This window comes from Strix aluco, chromosome 4, assembly GCF_031877795.1.
Source record: "Strix aluco isolate bStrAlu1 chromosome 4, bStrAlu1.hap1, whole genome shotgun sequence".
In the NCBI taxonomy this organism is placed as follows: domain Eukaryota; kingdom Metazoa; phylum Chordata; class Aves; order Strigiformes; family Strigidae; genus Strix; species Strix aluco.
The window spans coordinates 68,495,552-68,511,739 of NC_133934.1; the positions used below are offsets into that span (position 1 = coordinate 68,495,552).

Below are 16,188 nucleotides of genomic sequence, written 5' to 3' on the forward strand. Positions count from 1 at the left end.
TGCGTTGTTATTATTAACCATGCAGAGCGTAGCCTCAGCAGTTCACACTTATGCCTGGAGCTCCATTAAAGATTTCCTAAATTAATAAGATTATAGAGTATTTAGTCTCTATTAATTATGGATACATATAGATTAATGCTTATTTTTCCATGTATATTCAATTAATTTCCAAACATTTGTGCTAATTTGTTGAAAAATCTGTAGTAAATATTATTACAGAGGAGGTCTTCAGTCTTTATAGCCCTTAGGGATTAAGTATTACTAGAAAATGGAGAAAACATAGCCGTGATCCAGGGTTAGCTTTGATCCTCATCCATTGAACCTCTCTCCCATGTCCTTCTGCTGTTCAACACACTGGTTTTCCCTGGTCCAACCTGCTGCTCATGGCATCTTACAGCCCCTGTTCCACCTAGGATTCCTGCTTTTCTTTTCTCCTCGCACATTCGCAGCAATAAACCAGGCAGAGGTAGCGTGTCTGGCCTGTCTTCTTTGCTTATAGCTATTTTATCTGTGCCTGTAAGAGAGAGGGTGGGGGGAGCACCCAGGCACCCAAGAGGTGGCCAGCTGTGGCCTCCCTCCTCTCTGAAGTCCAGAGATCACAGTCAGAGCTGCTCTTGCAGAGTATTTTTGAGGCCAAACTCCCTTGATATTAAAATCAATATCAAAACTTCTATTAACTAAAGTGATCCTGATCTACACTGTTAATGAACAGGCTAATGTACAGACCTACAGACTTCTGGGGAGTTTAAAAACCTGGGGAATGGAAAATTATACTGAGATTTATGCTGTTAAAACAATTGGACCTCAACCAAAAAAGCACTTGTGCTTTCAAGAATCACTGACAGTTTTAAGAGCCAATATTTTGTGAGTTTTGGGGAAGGCAAGCAAATATGGTATGCTGTCAAAAATGTGAATTCAAACATTCTTTATACAGCCTTTACTTGAAGGTCTAATGTTTTGGGGTGAAAAACACAAGTCCTTGAAGACCATGACTTTAACTCAATCTGATTCAGTTGAGGCAGTTCAAGTATAATAGTGAGACAACTTTTAGAAATCGCTTAAGTGTTGATATTTTGGATTTAATATGTAATGTAAAAGTTACATTAATAATTCTGGCTTTTACATAAAATGAAGAGGCAGTAAAAACTTGAAATCCCTATTTCCTGGGATATTCTCATATTAAAAAAGTCTCTCTGCAGAGTGTGAATTATTTGCATTTTTTAATTTATGGAAGGTCAGCAATTCCAATGTTACCTTTAATTATGATCTTTTGGAATTTTTTTTTAATGTTCTTCAAAGTGCCCACTTTTCCTTCAGCCTGCCAGAGCAGACGAGCTGGCAGAATATAATATAGTTTAAATCACATTCCAGTAGAACATTCTGCATTTAGTAAATCAACATTTTTCCATGGGAAACTGTTTCACTGGAGCAGTCCAAGTTGATTGAGTAACAAGAAGATAAACTTAATTTTCCCCTGCCTTAACCCTTTGCCATTTTGGAAGGATTTTTCACCCATTTAGTCCAAGGATAAATAGCTAAAGAAGTTGGAAGGAAGGAAAACTAAAATCCTAATCTATAAATCTTTGAATAGTCAAAAAGTAAGAGGTAAGAGTTTTAATATATTTAATTTGTGATTTTTTTAAAAATAAATGCAAAAATGCCAATTAAATGACTACATCAATTAAAAAAATTAAACTCTCTCAGATAACTAATTCAGCCTTCTCCAATCAGAAGTATTAAAAATAGCGTGGGTGTTGTGCTAGAGAAGCTGAGTGTATATCACACCATAGATCCCACTTCTGTTTGGGTGTTGTCTGGATGAAAACGTGAACAGCAGATTAAAAGAGTGCTGGTAATATGAAGAAAGAATGAAAACATAGAAAAAGAGTAAGGTTTACAGATATTTAGAGAAACTCCCATGGCTTGCTAAATGGTATTTATAATTTGTGCTACTGAAGGGGAAAAAAAATAATTATCTGTGTCTTTATTTCTTCAAGAAAGCATTTTATCAGAGATTAATACTGAGGTGCTCTTTTGCTAATAGAATATGTTTGGGGATGGGGAGGCATTATTTTGTTTCAGGTGAAAGTTAAAACAGCTGATCACTGGTTCTGCTTTTCTAAAATGAGCCAGAGGTGGGATAAGGGCTTTACTGCTCAAATTTAATGGCCTCAGAAAGGATCAGGCTATTCTAACCTTCACTAGCTTGTTGTAAATCTTACTGCTAATTAAACAAAAAAGGATTTATTTTTTTTTTAAAGGAATCCAGGATTTATCAGACCCTGTCTCACAAAAAACAAATTAAGAAAAAAAATGAAAGTTTTGCTCAACTTCAGGAATTTCAACTTGTTGAAACTACTTTTCTTCCAAAACTGTATCCATGTATACTTTAACCTATCTGCAGAAACCACTTGTGAGATCTATGGACTTGGACGACAGACCTGAGTAAGGCAAACTCTGGACTCTCAACAGGCAAATTTGCTCTTAATGAAGCTCCCATATTTGAAGGACACCATGTTGCCCTATGTTGCACCATGTTGCCTTTCTGTGCCAACCTTAACTGGAAATACAAGAGCTTTTTATTGTATGCTATAATAATCAATGCTAAATACTGGAGTTTTAAATCAGAAAACTTTAATACATGCAATGTGTTGCAATAAATCAAATCCTAATGAACAAAAACACTGTTCAGAAAGCTTCGGAGTGTTTTTACTAATACACTGATTTGCAGGAAATTATCAATAACTTATCCTTTAATTTTCTTGTTCATTCTGAAAATGAAATTCTATTAAGGTTAAAAAAAAAGTTTTGTTCTCATCCTGGCATTTCTTGAAATAATTTCTTAACTTTTATAAAATATTCTGTATAAAATATTGGAACCATTATAATGATAATTTATCAAATTTAATACTTCCATTACAAACTTAGAAATTTTGTCCACATGAAATGACATTTAAATCACTAAACAGTCTTATATTATTATAATTGCCCATGAGACTGAAAAATTCTTCTGTAGTTTTTTTAAATGAATTAGTATCATTCAAATATAATTTTTATGTAAGTATTGTAGAACTAGAGAGGTTTTTTACAATGTCATATTCAATAGTAAAAACAAGAATGTAAAAGAAATATTATTTTAATAAATGAAAATACTCTTATACTGTAAGGTGCTATGCAGATGAATCTGATAAACGGTTAGAAATCTTGATTTTAGGACCACTGCATATTCTGGCACAGATAGAGACTAATTGTAAGAAGTATTACTTTATTAGCACAATGTTTCCAGAATAAAAGGTTGCCATCAAAATAAAAATTTAAGGTGTGACTTCCTCTCTGTGGGTGACGATACTCTATTGGCAGTAGTCCTCTAATTACTTTTGCTTCTTATCTCTAAGAAAATCTCTGTAGAAACATTGCCTTGTGCATTTGGCCCACAAAGAACAAAGTTTTATTGCCCTCATGTCCTGTATTTATGTAGTAATTATTTGCTGCCAGCAGAAAATGAGTACAGTTGGGTACAAAGCTATGCTACATCCATGTACATCACTTGGAAATGGTGCCACTGTGCATTCAGAACAGGCACTGTGAAAGGGATGTGTAGATAGCAGTGCTAATAAAGGTATGGATAAGACATTAAAGGCCATGAAATGCAAATGAAGGTAAACGAAAACTGATGTTGACATCCCGCTACCAAACTGAGAATAGGCTGGCAATGAAGAAGCATGGGGATTTACTGGAGAATCTTGTTGCTGCTGGCATGTGTGCATCAGTAAATAAATGGGAGCTCTCCCAATCTGGCAAATGAGTAATCTGTACCAGTAGCAAAAACACATTAAAGAAGTGAGAGTGTCTCTGTGAGGGGTTTCAAAGTAGCAGGGTAGCAGTTATCTCTGCAAACGGAGTTAGGGTGGGCTGTATAACAAAGTGGAGGGTTGCATTTGAGACTTGTTGACATCTAATCCCTAGCAGGTTCTTCCAGGCATGCATGCAACACACAACAAAAAAAGTGATCTCATAAAATTCCTAAGCAAGGGGGGGTCTTGGAGTCTATGGAAGGGGAAGATTTTTCAGGATCATCCCAGCACTACGATGTTCACATTTTCACTGTTTAGTAAGTCATGTGAGCATGGGTGAAGTTTCATGCATTCTGAAAACTTCTAGCCCCAGATAACATCAGCACTGTAGTGTGTCTTAGTACAGATATTCCAAATCAACCCTAGTATGGAAACAACTGAGGTAATTGAAAGCTTTATACTTATGGCTGTGAGCACTGCCCTGCTGTCTGAGCACAGAGAACAGGCTGCCTCTACTCCTGGGACAGTGGCAGTGTCATGCACCTGTAGTATAGGCCATGGTAATAGAGAAAAAGGCAATCTCCCGCCTACTTCTGGTTCAGCCTGCTAGATATCTTAGCAATGACAAAAACCCCAAAAAACTAGAAACAGCTGAAACTATAAAGTGTACTGAAACCTGACAATGCAGATGGACGGATCAGCATTCAGTACTGCTGGTCCCGTGCTAACCTGGTGTGCACAGATTCATCTTATTCAGGAGGCTGGCATCTAGAGAGTCAACCATCTGCAGTTTCTTACCATCAACCTTTGAAAGCCCTAACTATGTTGCATTGCCACAGGGTCTGGTATAAAGCGAGAGACTGATAGATACTGTTTGGTGCCCAAGACTCACAAATGTGTACCTGTTCACAGAACCTGGCATTACGGCTATGATAGGTGTACCTAGCAGACCTTTCTGAGAGATCCATTAAACGCTAGCAAATCATGAAGGGCTTACCCATCACTTGCTGTTGGTGTTCATGGTTTTAAGCTGGAGAGCCTTGATTTGTGTCTCCACAAAGAGTTGGAGAGTTGCCATGTCAATGGTCATAGGTCAAAAACTGACCATCAGGTCTAACCAGACAGCATCTAATGGAAAACCACAAGGCATCGTCCAGTGTTTTATTACAGCTTGTGCTTTCACAGCAAACCCTGAATGCTTTGTACGATTTTATCTTCTTTTGCTTGGCCAGTCACCAGAATATTATCTGGTGACATAAACATAAAAGACAGCATGATTGTCTCATTAAATTTGATTCTTTGTGGGTGTGCTTATGATCATTGCAAAAATACCCAAGAAACTCTGATGCACAGACATCCCCTTCAGCAGTGAAATAACTATATCAAACTGTCACAATTTGAAATGTTCAATGAAATCATTCATTTTTTTGTTTATTTATTAAAGTAGCTGCACACAGACCACATGAAAATTCCTAAATAAAATAATTTCTTCTGATGTGAGTTTCTCCAGATGAATTGATGTGTTTGTATGCAAAGCACTATTCTCCGACAAACTCTGCTGAAAGCGATATATGACTCATTCTAACTATTCCAAGATATGCATGACTCATGTTGAATGATGGAGTCAGAAGGTCATTTGTTCTTATATCTCTGTGAAAGTATCTGGACTCTGTATATGTCCAGAGGAAAAGGAAACCCTTATGAAAATTGTCCAGCCCTTTGGGGAAAGCCTACATCTTCCTGTAGATAAATGCACAGCTCACTAGGCACAATGGTCGCATCCTAGATTTTAACCAAAGATATTTTTTTCTGAAATGAAGCAGGAGGTTTAGCTTGAAGGTTATCCTATTATCTGGTTTTGTAATCTGCTTATGATTTACCAGTTTTGAAGTTCCACATGCTGGCATGTGATATTTACCTTCAGGAATGATAATTAATAGATAGTATCCATCTACTGTAAAGTAATTTTGCACTTTAGAGGGACACCAAGCTCAGTATCTGAGCTGCAGCTCTTGTTAGACTCTTATTCTGCCCTCTGTGTAAACTGGAATTTGGTAACTTTTACCTAAAAGCCATCACAGTATTCTGCCTGTATGGAAAGAAGACAGGTGGATACATAAAATGTTAGAAATAAAAGTATTAATTGAAGGAGTCTGTGGACACATTCATAGAAGAGACAAAGAAGATCATAAGTTTTAATTTGTGTAAGTGTATGCGTATACAGGTACATTTTAATATACATAGATAGATATATCTAAGAATTTGAAACCAGGCGTAGACAAAGATTTGTTTTCATACTACATTATGATACAGAGGTGGGCAGAAAATGCCTAGTTAATTATTGATAAATTTTTAATTTTCAAAGTTCTTTTCTCTTTGAGATTTTCTCTGTTATTTCATCTGTTTGTCCATCCTTCCATCTATTTACCCTTTTTCTGAGCATTGCCATTTTCAAATCATTTGAATAATGCCAATGATACCAAATTGAGCTTTTTCACCAAGTGTTGTCTCTTCTGCTCACATTTGGATGACAAAGACATATTTAAAGTTATTCAAGTAACACTGCTACTAAAGTAACTGCATTATACATGGGACTCATGGTAATGTGTTTATTGCTACATCAAATGTTTTTAAGGCAATAATTATGACTGCTCTTTAAGTCTACATTGACTAGCCTTTCTATAAAGCTATTTGAGCATTTCATAGAGTGTTATTTTGCTATACAGGAAGCAATTGTTATTGCTCCTTTTTAACTAATATGCATTGTTTCAAAACTCAGGTTAATGCAGGCTTCTTGAGAGGTTGATATAAAGCAGCCATGTTTTTTGGCTCCTATGGATTCCCTAAATGTTATGAAAATGATTTAAATTAAAATAAATGAAGCTAAATTAAATAGACTACCACATATATCCTGGAAATATACTCCAGTATGATACAACCTATGACTTTAGAATAATTTTGGAGAAGGGAATCAAGAAATCAGTACAAATCCAGGAAATTAATGGAAGCATAGACAAAGGAATGTGTCACAAGACAGTGATGCTGAGCACAGGCTGTGAGCACTAGATACTTCTGAATTCAACCAATAACTAAAAAACACCGCCTTTTTTATATTTTAAAAGGTATTGTGATGTTTTTTAAAATTTCAGAATTGCTATTCTTTTCAAAAACTAAGTTCTATTGAGTACTTACAGCTAGTTAAAAAGCTGGAAGAATGAAGGATGATTTTTCTGGTTTTTTAATTCATTTGCTTGCTTTGTGAAAGATAATTTTTTTTTCCTTGGGAAAAAAAAAAAAAAAGAATCATATTTGTGATAATTCCGTGGTGCTTGTACGAACAGTATCAAATTGTACTGCTCGGAGCCTTGTAACCCTGCAGACATAAAACCAGTGTGCCCTTTGAGACAGGAGAACACTGAGTGAGTTTTCAAACATTTGGGAAAACCTTGCTTAGACCACGTGATAGAGGCACCCTTATAATGTATGGGGCACATGGAAGGAACATAATAGTCTAAACTAATGAAATGAAAGAGTTAGAAAATTAGAGCCACCAGAATCTGTTTTCTGGCAAGACTGTATAAAACACTGTCAAGACCTACCATATCTTCAGCGGGAAACCTGGCAGATGAGAGAACCCCAAGTCTATTATAATTCAGGCAGGGTACTCAGATAGACAGTCAATCTGCCAGGCTGCCAAGAAGAAAAATAAATGTTTTGCTGATGGCAGAGGAATTGTGGTTTTTTAACCACATCAGTACTGAAATTCTGAATGAAAGAGCAGGCTTTATTGAAACAAAAGTATGAAACTTTTTGTGTGATGTATCTTGACAAGGCACTTGAGCTGTATTCAACACTCAAATTATTGCAGAAAGAATTGGGTGATTCAAGAGACCTGAACAAGGAAAATATTGAATGAACTGTCATCTCTGCTGAAGCAGAATGCAGTAGACACTCCCATTTTTAAAAAGATTGTCTGATTATTAAATTTTTCTTATAACACCTTCTCAGCTGCTTTTAAAATTAATTTTAAAAGTCTTTAAGACCATTGAAAAGTGGGAACTCCAGAATTTCACTTCATTGTGTTCTTCACTGCCACTCTCAAGTACTTTAAAAGGCGACATAAGAGCAACACAGCCTATAATGACTAATGCTTGGCTGTCTCCTCTAGCTTCCTATGCTCACACATCTTCTGGTTTTAGTTTCTCCCTGTATTGTCCATTGGTGTGGTTACTTTACTGGCAGGAGTTTATTACTATAAAAAGGCTACAGGGATGACTATTGTATCTCACATTATCACCAAGGAAGCAAATACTGTTTGCAGCTTCTGATGAAGGAAGAAGCTGCAGATGAATGAACAATAAAAAAATATTTGTTTCTAGTGCCTATTTATAGTACCAGAAGTTTCAAATTTTGCTCTAGCACTGGGGATTTCGGGTATTGATATTGGATGCATTTGGAAGTAACTGGATGCAGATTGAGATACTGGGCTACTGTAACTTCCCCACAGTTGGGTGCGAGTGTAGGACAGGTACAAGAGAGTAGAGCATCCAGAGAAAGTCTTCAGAAACCTGAGTTAAAAATCCAAGTACCCATTATAATCTTCCCTGACTCTTAATTCTGGTCTTGACCACTGCTGGCAAATTTCTACAGAAAGCTGGGCATATTCCATTACCCTAGATGCCAAATTCTGCAAAGGGATGCAGAAATGCATTCTTGTCTGTTGTTAAATAGAGCTTCCTCATCCACATGCCTGGGTTGGGTCTGTACCACCAACCCCAGAGAGAATGAGAGGCAAGGTACCCCAACAGAACTGAATTAGGAACGAGCATTGGTCTACAAGAGTTTATTAAATTCCTTCTTTAGACTTTGCATAGACAGGAAGAAGGATTTGCAAACAGCAGCACAGAGAGTGTTACCCACCCCATGCCCACCTGCAGCTTTGTGCTGACTATCATTCAGCCATGGCTGGTGATGTAGCCCAGACATTTCTCATTATCCTACCTGAAAGCAATTGTCCTCGCAGAAAGATCAGAAAAAGCATATACTGGAGAGATTCAGTTATTGTGCTCAGACTCCTGCTGAGCCAGTTCCCTTTAATTTGGAATTATCAGAAAAGATGCAAGTCCAGCATGAATTTTTGTCTTTAAAATACTAAAATGAGCAAGAAATCACAGCCTTTAAGTGTTCATGGCATTTTAATGATGGTGAAGGTCAAAGACAAAGTGCAGACTTGTGGAAGTGACGAGGTGTCAGAGACTAATGTAATTCTTATTTCCACTGAAGTAAGTGGACTGAAGTTTAGAGTGGAAGAAGGGGGGAGAATGCAGATGGGTTATTTGGTGCTGCAAGGAGAAGGAGAGACTGCAGTCAACAGCAACACAAAGAACATTCCCAAGCATTGCTCGATCATTTTATAGTACCTCAGAAAGCACAAACATACTCCTGCCCTTATGGCAGCAATGAGAGGGAATGCAGAAAAGGGAAGTGTAGCTTTTAGAGAAAGGGGCTTTGTGATATGATGATGCTGGGATGAGCAATTTCTCTTTGATTAAGGGCTCCAGCTGGGAGAGTGGGGGAAGAGAGGGAAGCAGGTGGCTCCTGAGAGAGTCCACCTGGAACAAGACTATAGAAGGGAAGCTGTGCTACAGTTGCAAGCCCTAGAGTCAGAAGGAGTGTAGAAAGTGAAAGGCTAATGCTTTTTGTTATGTTTTATTTTTTTATTTATTAAAGAATAAGAGCTTTAGCTTGTATTGTCATCTTGCAGGTTTTTTTGAGTTAACAATAACAAGTGTGTTTGTGAAAGTTGTTGAAAAAGTCCTGGTTGCTGCATTGAGCTCTTCCCAAGTGAGTAAATGTTGTACTAGTGCATACTATAGCAACAAAAAAAAAAAAAAAAAGAAAGACTTTAGTAAGTTCTTACTACCTGTTTGGGTAATGCAGGTCTGTTTGTGTTCAGTTAAAAGGAAACTTTAAAGATAAAATTTCTATATTCTTCCTGTATGGCAATCCCAGACGTGACATAATCAGCCATTTCTAGGTTTGTTTTGCTAAACCACTGATGCTGGTGATCCTGGATTTGTTGTGTGGCTGGGAACCAATATAATTTGCAAGTACACAAATTCAATAATTTGCAAATTAACTGATGAATTCTTCAGTCTTTTTTGTTTTCTAAAATCAAGTAGTGAGATAATATTTTGGCAGGAGGGAAAGGGAGAAATTCATTTGCAGAGGCTTGCTAGGCTCAAGATAGATCTCTGCAAAGCTTGGGAAAATAGCTCTCTGTGGCTCTGCTGAGTTCCTGTTTAATTACTTAGCCAGATATGACCTTGCACAAGTTCTATAATATAAGGGACCAGGAGATCTTTTGTGGTAAACAGAGCCCATAATAACTCTGTTCTCTAATCTCTGTTTCTCTAGCTGATGCCACCCTTTATAAAACTATATATATTCTTGAAGCACCTAATTGAGAAATGGCTTTGTAAGGGGATAAAAACATTTGAGTTGCAGGAAGTAATTACACAGGAACAGTATTACTTGTCTTTTTATTGTTACATAAAAATACTGTTATCAGAAGATTTATTTCTAGTTGTATGTCCTTTGAGTTGGCAGTTATTGTATGTTTGGTCACCAGAAGGAAATGCCTAAGAGGTTGAACAGAGTAATGTTATTTAGTTGTATTTTTTGTACAGTTTAGGAAGTGTGTAATGGTTCATTTGCAGTTTCTTGCATGCACCTGGGAATCTGCTGTGTATGAAAGCATTCCCAAGGGACTTGGGTGTGCATGGCACCTTAGGAGAGCCTAACAGAAAGTCTGTATAACTCTGCAAAGTGAACCTACGCTGTTTGCAGTAACAAATGCTAAGAACTAAAGGAATTGGAGAAGTAGTGATGTGGCGTAATGCAGTGGATTGTACTGTGTTGAGAAATTGTTTCATTACAAACACTGCTTTATATGGTTCTCTTGTTTTTGAAAACGCTGTATAAATATTTTCTATTATATTAGAGATGCTTATGTTTTAAACTTGCACTGAGGGGACAGGATGAAATGAGTTTTGAAGTGCATGACATTTTAGATGTGGACTGTGGGGTTTTTGTTGTTGTTGTTGGGGTGTTTTGTGGGGTTTTTGGTGCTAAGTATACCTGTAATATGCAGTTCAGGGAAGAAAGGAGATGATTCCAATTCTGCCACATTCTTAAACAACATACGGAGCCTGTGCTAATCCCTATAGCTATCATAGCCATTTACAGGACAAGCACAACCTGCCCCTAAATCTCATGGTGCTTCTGTATGTCAGAAACAGCCTCTCACCCGCCATGAAAGCACAACCCTCTCTGAGTAGCTGGCTGCAGCCGCTGCTTCAAAATGCATGGCAATATTTTGACATCGCTTAAATATCAGCCTCGTAAATATTGCCTCCCTTTGCTACTTTTGCTTTTCAAGCAAAGAATTTGCTCTGCCTTAAGGGGTAAAGGCAGGCCCGCTTGTTCTTAATTGCCTCCTTCCCCAAGTGACTTGGGAGATTGTTCTCTAACTGACTGTAATTATCCTTTACTGTAAACTAACCAAAGTACACTCTGATTTGGGTGTTACGTTCATTAGCAAGCATCCAGTTTTGAATGTTAATGTATTCTGGGAATATCCGGTCTATAAGAATGGACTGATCTGTGTAGCAAGTGTTTGTGAAATACCCTGAGGAACAAATCTGTATTGGGTAACTGATTTGAAATGAAACCCATGATGTTAAGGACAGAATATCAATGGATGGTCAAGATGCAGAGTGGTTTTACGTGCAAATGTCTAAAAGGGAGATAAAATTTTTATTGTCCCCAGAAGGGTGCTTGATGGGAATGTTGGTTCTGAGCATGTGCCTGCAAAAGATTTCTCTCCACGGTTGGTGTTTGTCGCATGATTTCTTGTTTGAGGTGAAGAGGGGATTTATCCCATGAGTGGCACTATTGGTGGTTTTGTGATGGAAGCGGGCTGTTAAATTAGCACTGGAGAAATGTGGGAAGAATGAAAGCTTCCTGTCATACCTTGACCCAAACATAATCCATAAAAAGAAGACTAACCACATGTTCCTTTAAAAAAATAATTTTTAAAAATGTCTGAATTCCTAGCAGATGCTTTCTCTTGTTATATTCAAGATATTCAGCAGTGTGGACTGCTCGGTTTTCAGATGGGTAAATGTGCACAGCATATAAAAGTGATGCTGAATGCTTTTAACAGCTACAGTTCTGCCATCCAGCTCCTACTCAAGCCCCCGGATCTGGAGTTTTCTGCTGTGTCTCCTATAATGAGCTATGAAACATGGTTGCTCTGCCAAACCCAGGTGTAAAGGTTTGCCTAGTTAATGTTGATTGCTGGATAAAACGGAGGTGACTTGGGTTTTTTCTGTCTAGTGAGAATATTTATGATTTGAATTTCTAAGTGACTCTGGACACTCTTCTTATAGTAATAGAGGCTCTTCATCCAATGTAGAATAATAGACTTGCTTAGTGGAGCCAACCACATCAGAAAAAGACACACTTAAAAATGTGCAGGCGGTAAGCTATTGCTGAAAAACTTGTTCCACAATTGCCTTTTCAGTTAATTTCCTCTTGTATACAAACTCCTTCTCAGAGCATTTTACCATATATTTCCGGAGAGAGAGCACTTGATCACTGAGCTTGTGCACAATGCTCAGATCTCAAGACACCAGGCACTTGGAGTGCCTGATGCTAGAAATCAGCCCTGATGAGCATTTATACGCCTGGTTTGGCTAACAGAATTACCCAAACTGTTCTGATGTGCAAAATTGTTTTAATTGTATATGAGACTACTGCTTTTGCTGGGTATTTCAATACCTCTCCTAATGATCTGGATGAGGAGGCAGATGAATATAGAAGTTGTAGAAATGGAAATAAGAATTAAGAAACAAAATAGAAATTCATGTTTAAAAACAAAAGGATTGCTTATTTGTCATGAAAGCACTGGGATATTTACAGGAAAAAAAGCTCTAGAATAAAGGCTTGAGAATGTGATGATGTATGCTTAGTAACTTCAATTAATCTCTGAATATGATGATTCCCACATGTGGAAAATTGCAAGGAAATAACTGTCATGCTATTGAGTTCTGTGTATTTTTTTCCAAGTTGCATGCATCTTTGAAAATTACTCTGAACAAATCTAATGGTGTCCCTGGATACTACAGACTACAAAAATAAGAATAAAAGAGACCCCAAATAATAGTCTGTGGGCTTTTCACCATATCAGATGGTTATGTCATTTGCTAAAGTGTAGGCTATGCTTCCATCCTGTCCCTGGTAACTTTAAATGCCTGCCTGATAATGAAAACTACCCTGCCAACTCTTGTAAGTAAAAATGGGACTTTTTAAATATAGTGATAGTTACATGAGATTTAAAAAGGCAACCATCTTCTATTGTTCTGTCTACTTTTCAGAAACAGTGAAAGAAAGATACAAAAAATTCCTATAAATTGTCTTATATATTTATAAGACAGACATATATACATGTGTATGTCTGTATGCCCATAGGGAAAAAAAACTTAATGCAGTGTAAAACATGTGTTGTTATCAAAAAATTAGATATCTTAGCAGCGAACTTGCTCCAGAAACAGAAATCCTTTTATCTAAAGAAAGATCTCTGTAATGTGAGGTATAAAAAGTCTCCTTTGTTACCTGGGTGCTCTGGGTGAAGCCCTTGAGCAGAACCTATATAAGCAAGAGGCAGCCAGTACAGTCGCTATATGCATTACTGTATGAGGCCATCTATATGTATCAACATACCTGAATGCATCTCTGTGTATGTATGTGGGTAAACAGACTTTTAAAGTAATTTCAGGATACAGCTTCTGTATCTGTTAGCTACACTTGTGTACTTTCAGCCTTTACTAGGAAATGGAGCTTGCCAGCTTTTACAAGCTTTGTCTCTTTTTAATACATTTTGATACATCCGCACATACATGTATTTGGGATGGTATCCCCCAATCCTTGCCTTACCTTCACATCTTTGATATTCATCCTCGTTCCTTCCTTCCCAACAAAGATGTCATCTATGTCAACCAGAATGTACCTATCCAAAGACAGTGTGAGCTTTTTCCCCGACAGGAAAGAGATAGCATCAATAAAGATCAGTTTGTGCAACCAGAAGGTCAGGTTGTTTCCAAAAAGGACTCTTTGAATCCCATCATGAAGCCCTAAGTCTTGGATGACAGTTGCATACAGAGCAGCCTTTGGCAATGCCACGGGGGGTGGTCTGGAGGTCTGCAGTTCAGTTAAAAGCACAGGTTGATAGGTGGAATGGTTAAACTGGAAAACTGACCAGTCTTCACCAGGCAGTGGACCTTTCTCAACCCTTGGTGCTTTTGTAATGCGCAGCAGGGGAGACTGAGGGTTTACTACACAGTCTTTGAGGGCTACATTATTGTAAAGATGTAATGGTAAACCTTTCAGTTTTGTACTTGGGGAACTGTTCTCGTTGGCTTTATGAAAACCAATTATGCTAACACTGTATTCCACACAGTATTTTTCCAGAAGCTCTCTATTCCATGAGTCCATGGATACATACTTTAAAATATTCTCATATATAACAACCGTGTATTTTCCTCTTCCATTGTCTGTGAGAGGGGGAATATCCCCCTTAGCTGGCGCGATGACCATGTGGTACTGAAATCTGCTGGACTCAAGGATGGCTATGATGTCTTGCCCCAGCTGGGAGTACTGGCTTTCCACAAACAGGAGGACAGTGGGATCAGTTTTAGATGGATCAATGGGCTTAGCCGTTTTCAGCTCCACGGACCTGTATGGTAGAATCTTCAGGTCTTCACACTCCGCTTCTCCGGTGGTTTCCACGAGGGCCATTTCCTGCTTGTACCCAGTGTAGAGGTAATAGGCAGAAATGATGATACTCGCCAAGCAGAAGGTTGCCAGGAGAATGACCAGTGTTCTGAAACTTCTGCGGAGCTTCACGATTAGATTCATCTTTCGCAGGACTTCCAAATTCTGTTGGACTTGCTGCTTTTTGGTTCCCTCTTCCTAGAGTGCCATAGGAATGAGGAGATGCAGAGGTGCCGATTCCCCTCCCAAGATGTTCATGTGACCATTGCAGTGCATTTATGAAGCTGTTAGGGAGGTTATAAAGTTGTTGGAGTGGGAAGTCAAAGGATCTGGAAAGCTAAATTGAAAGAGGTTTTCTCAGAATGCAGCAGCTGCCAATAATCAATGAAGAGGACTCTTAACATTATCTGCAACAAGAAGTAAAAGAAGAGTAAATAAACTAAAATCCATAAAGCAATTAAAAACACATGTTAATAAAGACAGTGATTGATACTGGTAATCTGAGTTAAGAGGGAAGTTTATGAACAGTTCAAGGAGCACTCAGTGTCACTTGCTTTCTTGATGTATTAAGATAAGCTGCATTAAACAGCTCTCCCATATTCTTAGAGTATAAAAATAAAATCTAAACATAAATTTTTGAGGACGTGTATCTCTTATGGACATTTATTATCTAAAATGGTTCACTGCTATTACAGATGAGAACGACTGAAGACTGTAGGACAAAATTAGGACAAAGTAAAAGTTTGTTAAATATTCAGCCATGGTCCATGTTACCCCTTTCAAAATACTTATGTAGCTTCAGGTTGACAAATTCTGTGTTGGACTGGGAAACTAATGGAACCAAAGTGAAAGACATGAGAGAACTTTTAGGAAAGACTTTTCTTTCCAGTTTCCATTCTGTACTTGAAGTCATCAGTACTTTACAGTCTGTTTAAGGACTGTCTGGAATGATGAAGATTGTGCGTGGATTTTCCAAGTGAATGAGTAGGCTACTAAAACTGCAGGGTACAGATGTGCATACCTCTACCACCATCAGGCATGAAAGGGAGGTGGTATGTAACATGGAAAGTACCATGAAGGAGTTGTTCGGTGAGTGTTGGGTGGGCATGTAGGCGTGTGCCCTGGGCCATGACACCTCCAGCTAAAGGACTGGGCCTTCAGTCTGTCCCTGCTGTGCTGTATGGCTGAAGTACAAGGTCCTTAAACCTGACTGCCAGGCCAGCTCTGAAGCACTTGTGCAATTCCTGGTAGTTCTACCTAAATTAATGAAAAATTACCATTGGTAACAATAAACCATGTAACTCAGAGGCAGTTAAAACTAACTAAATAAATAGCCCATGCTGCTCTATGGATTTAAATAAGAATTGACATATTTGTGAACTATTTATATAGTTAACCTATTGGAATAATGAGACTGTAAACAATGGATAATTTTTGAGCTACAAGGAAGAAACACTCATTTCAGGCAGATACTTGTCAGTTGATGTGTCCTCCTCCATTAACTCAGATTACACTTTTCAGTTTCATTCCAAAAACTATTTCTTCATCTTAAGCTTTA

The 16,188-nt window shown here is 37.8% G+C and overlaps 1 protein-coding gene across 1 annotated transcript in view; it reads right to left on the minus strand.

Moving 5' to 3' along the window:
* The window catches only part of NDST4 (N-deacetylase and N-sulfotransferase 4), a 108,440-nt gene that overhangs the window by 76,973 nt on the left and 15,279 nt on the right, over positions 1–16,188 (minus strand). Inside the window, exon 2 of the mRNA XM_074823553.1 lies at positions 13,794–15,037. Coding sequence (XP_074679654.1) covers positions 13,794–14,774 — 981 coding nt within the window. The 5' untranslated portion in view covers positions 14,775–15,037. The remainder of the gene's footprint in view (positions 1–13,793; positions 15,038–16,188) is intronic.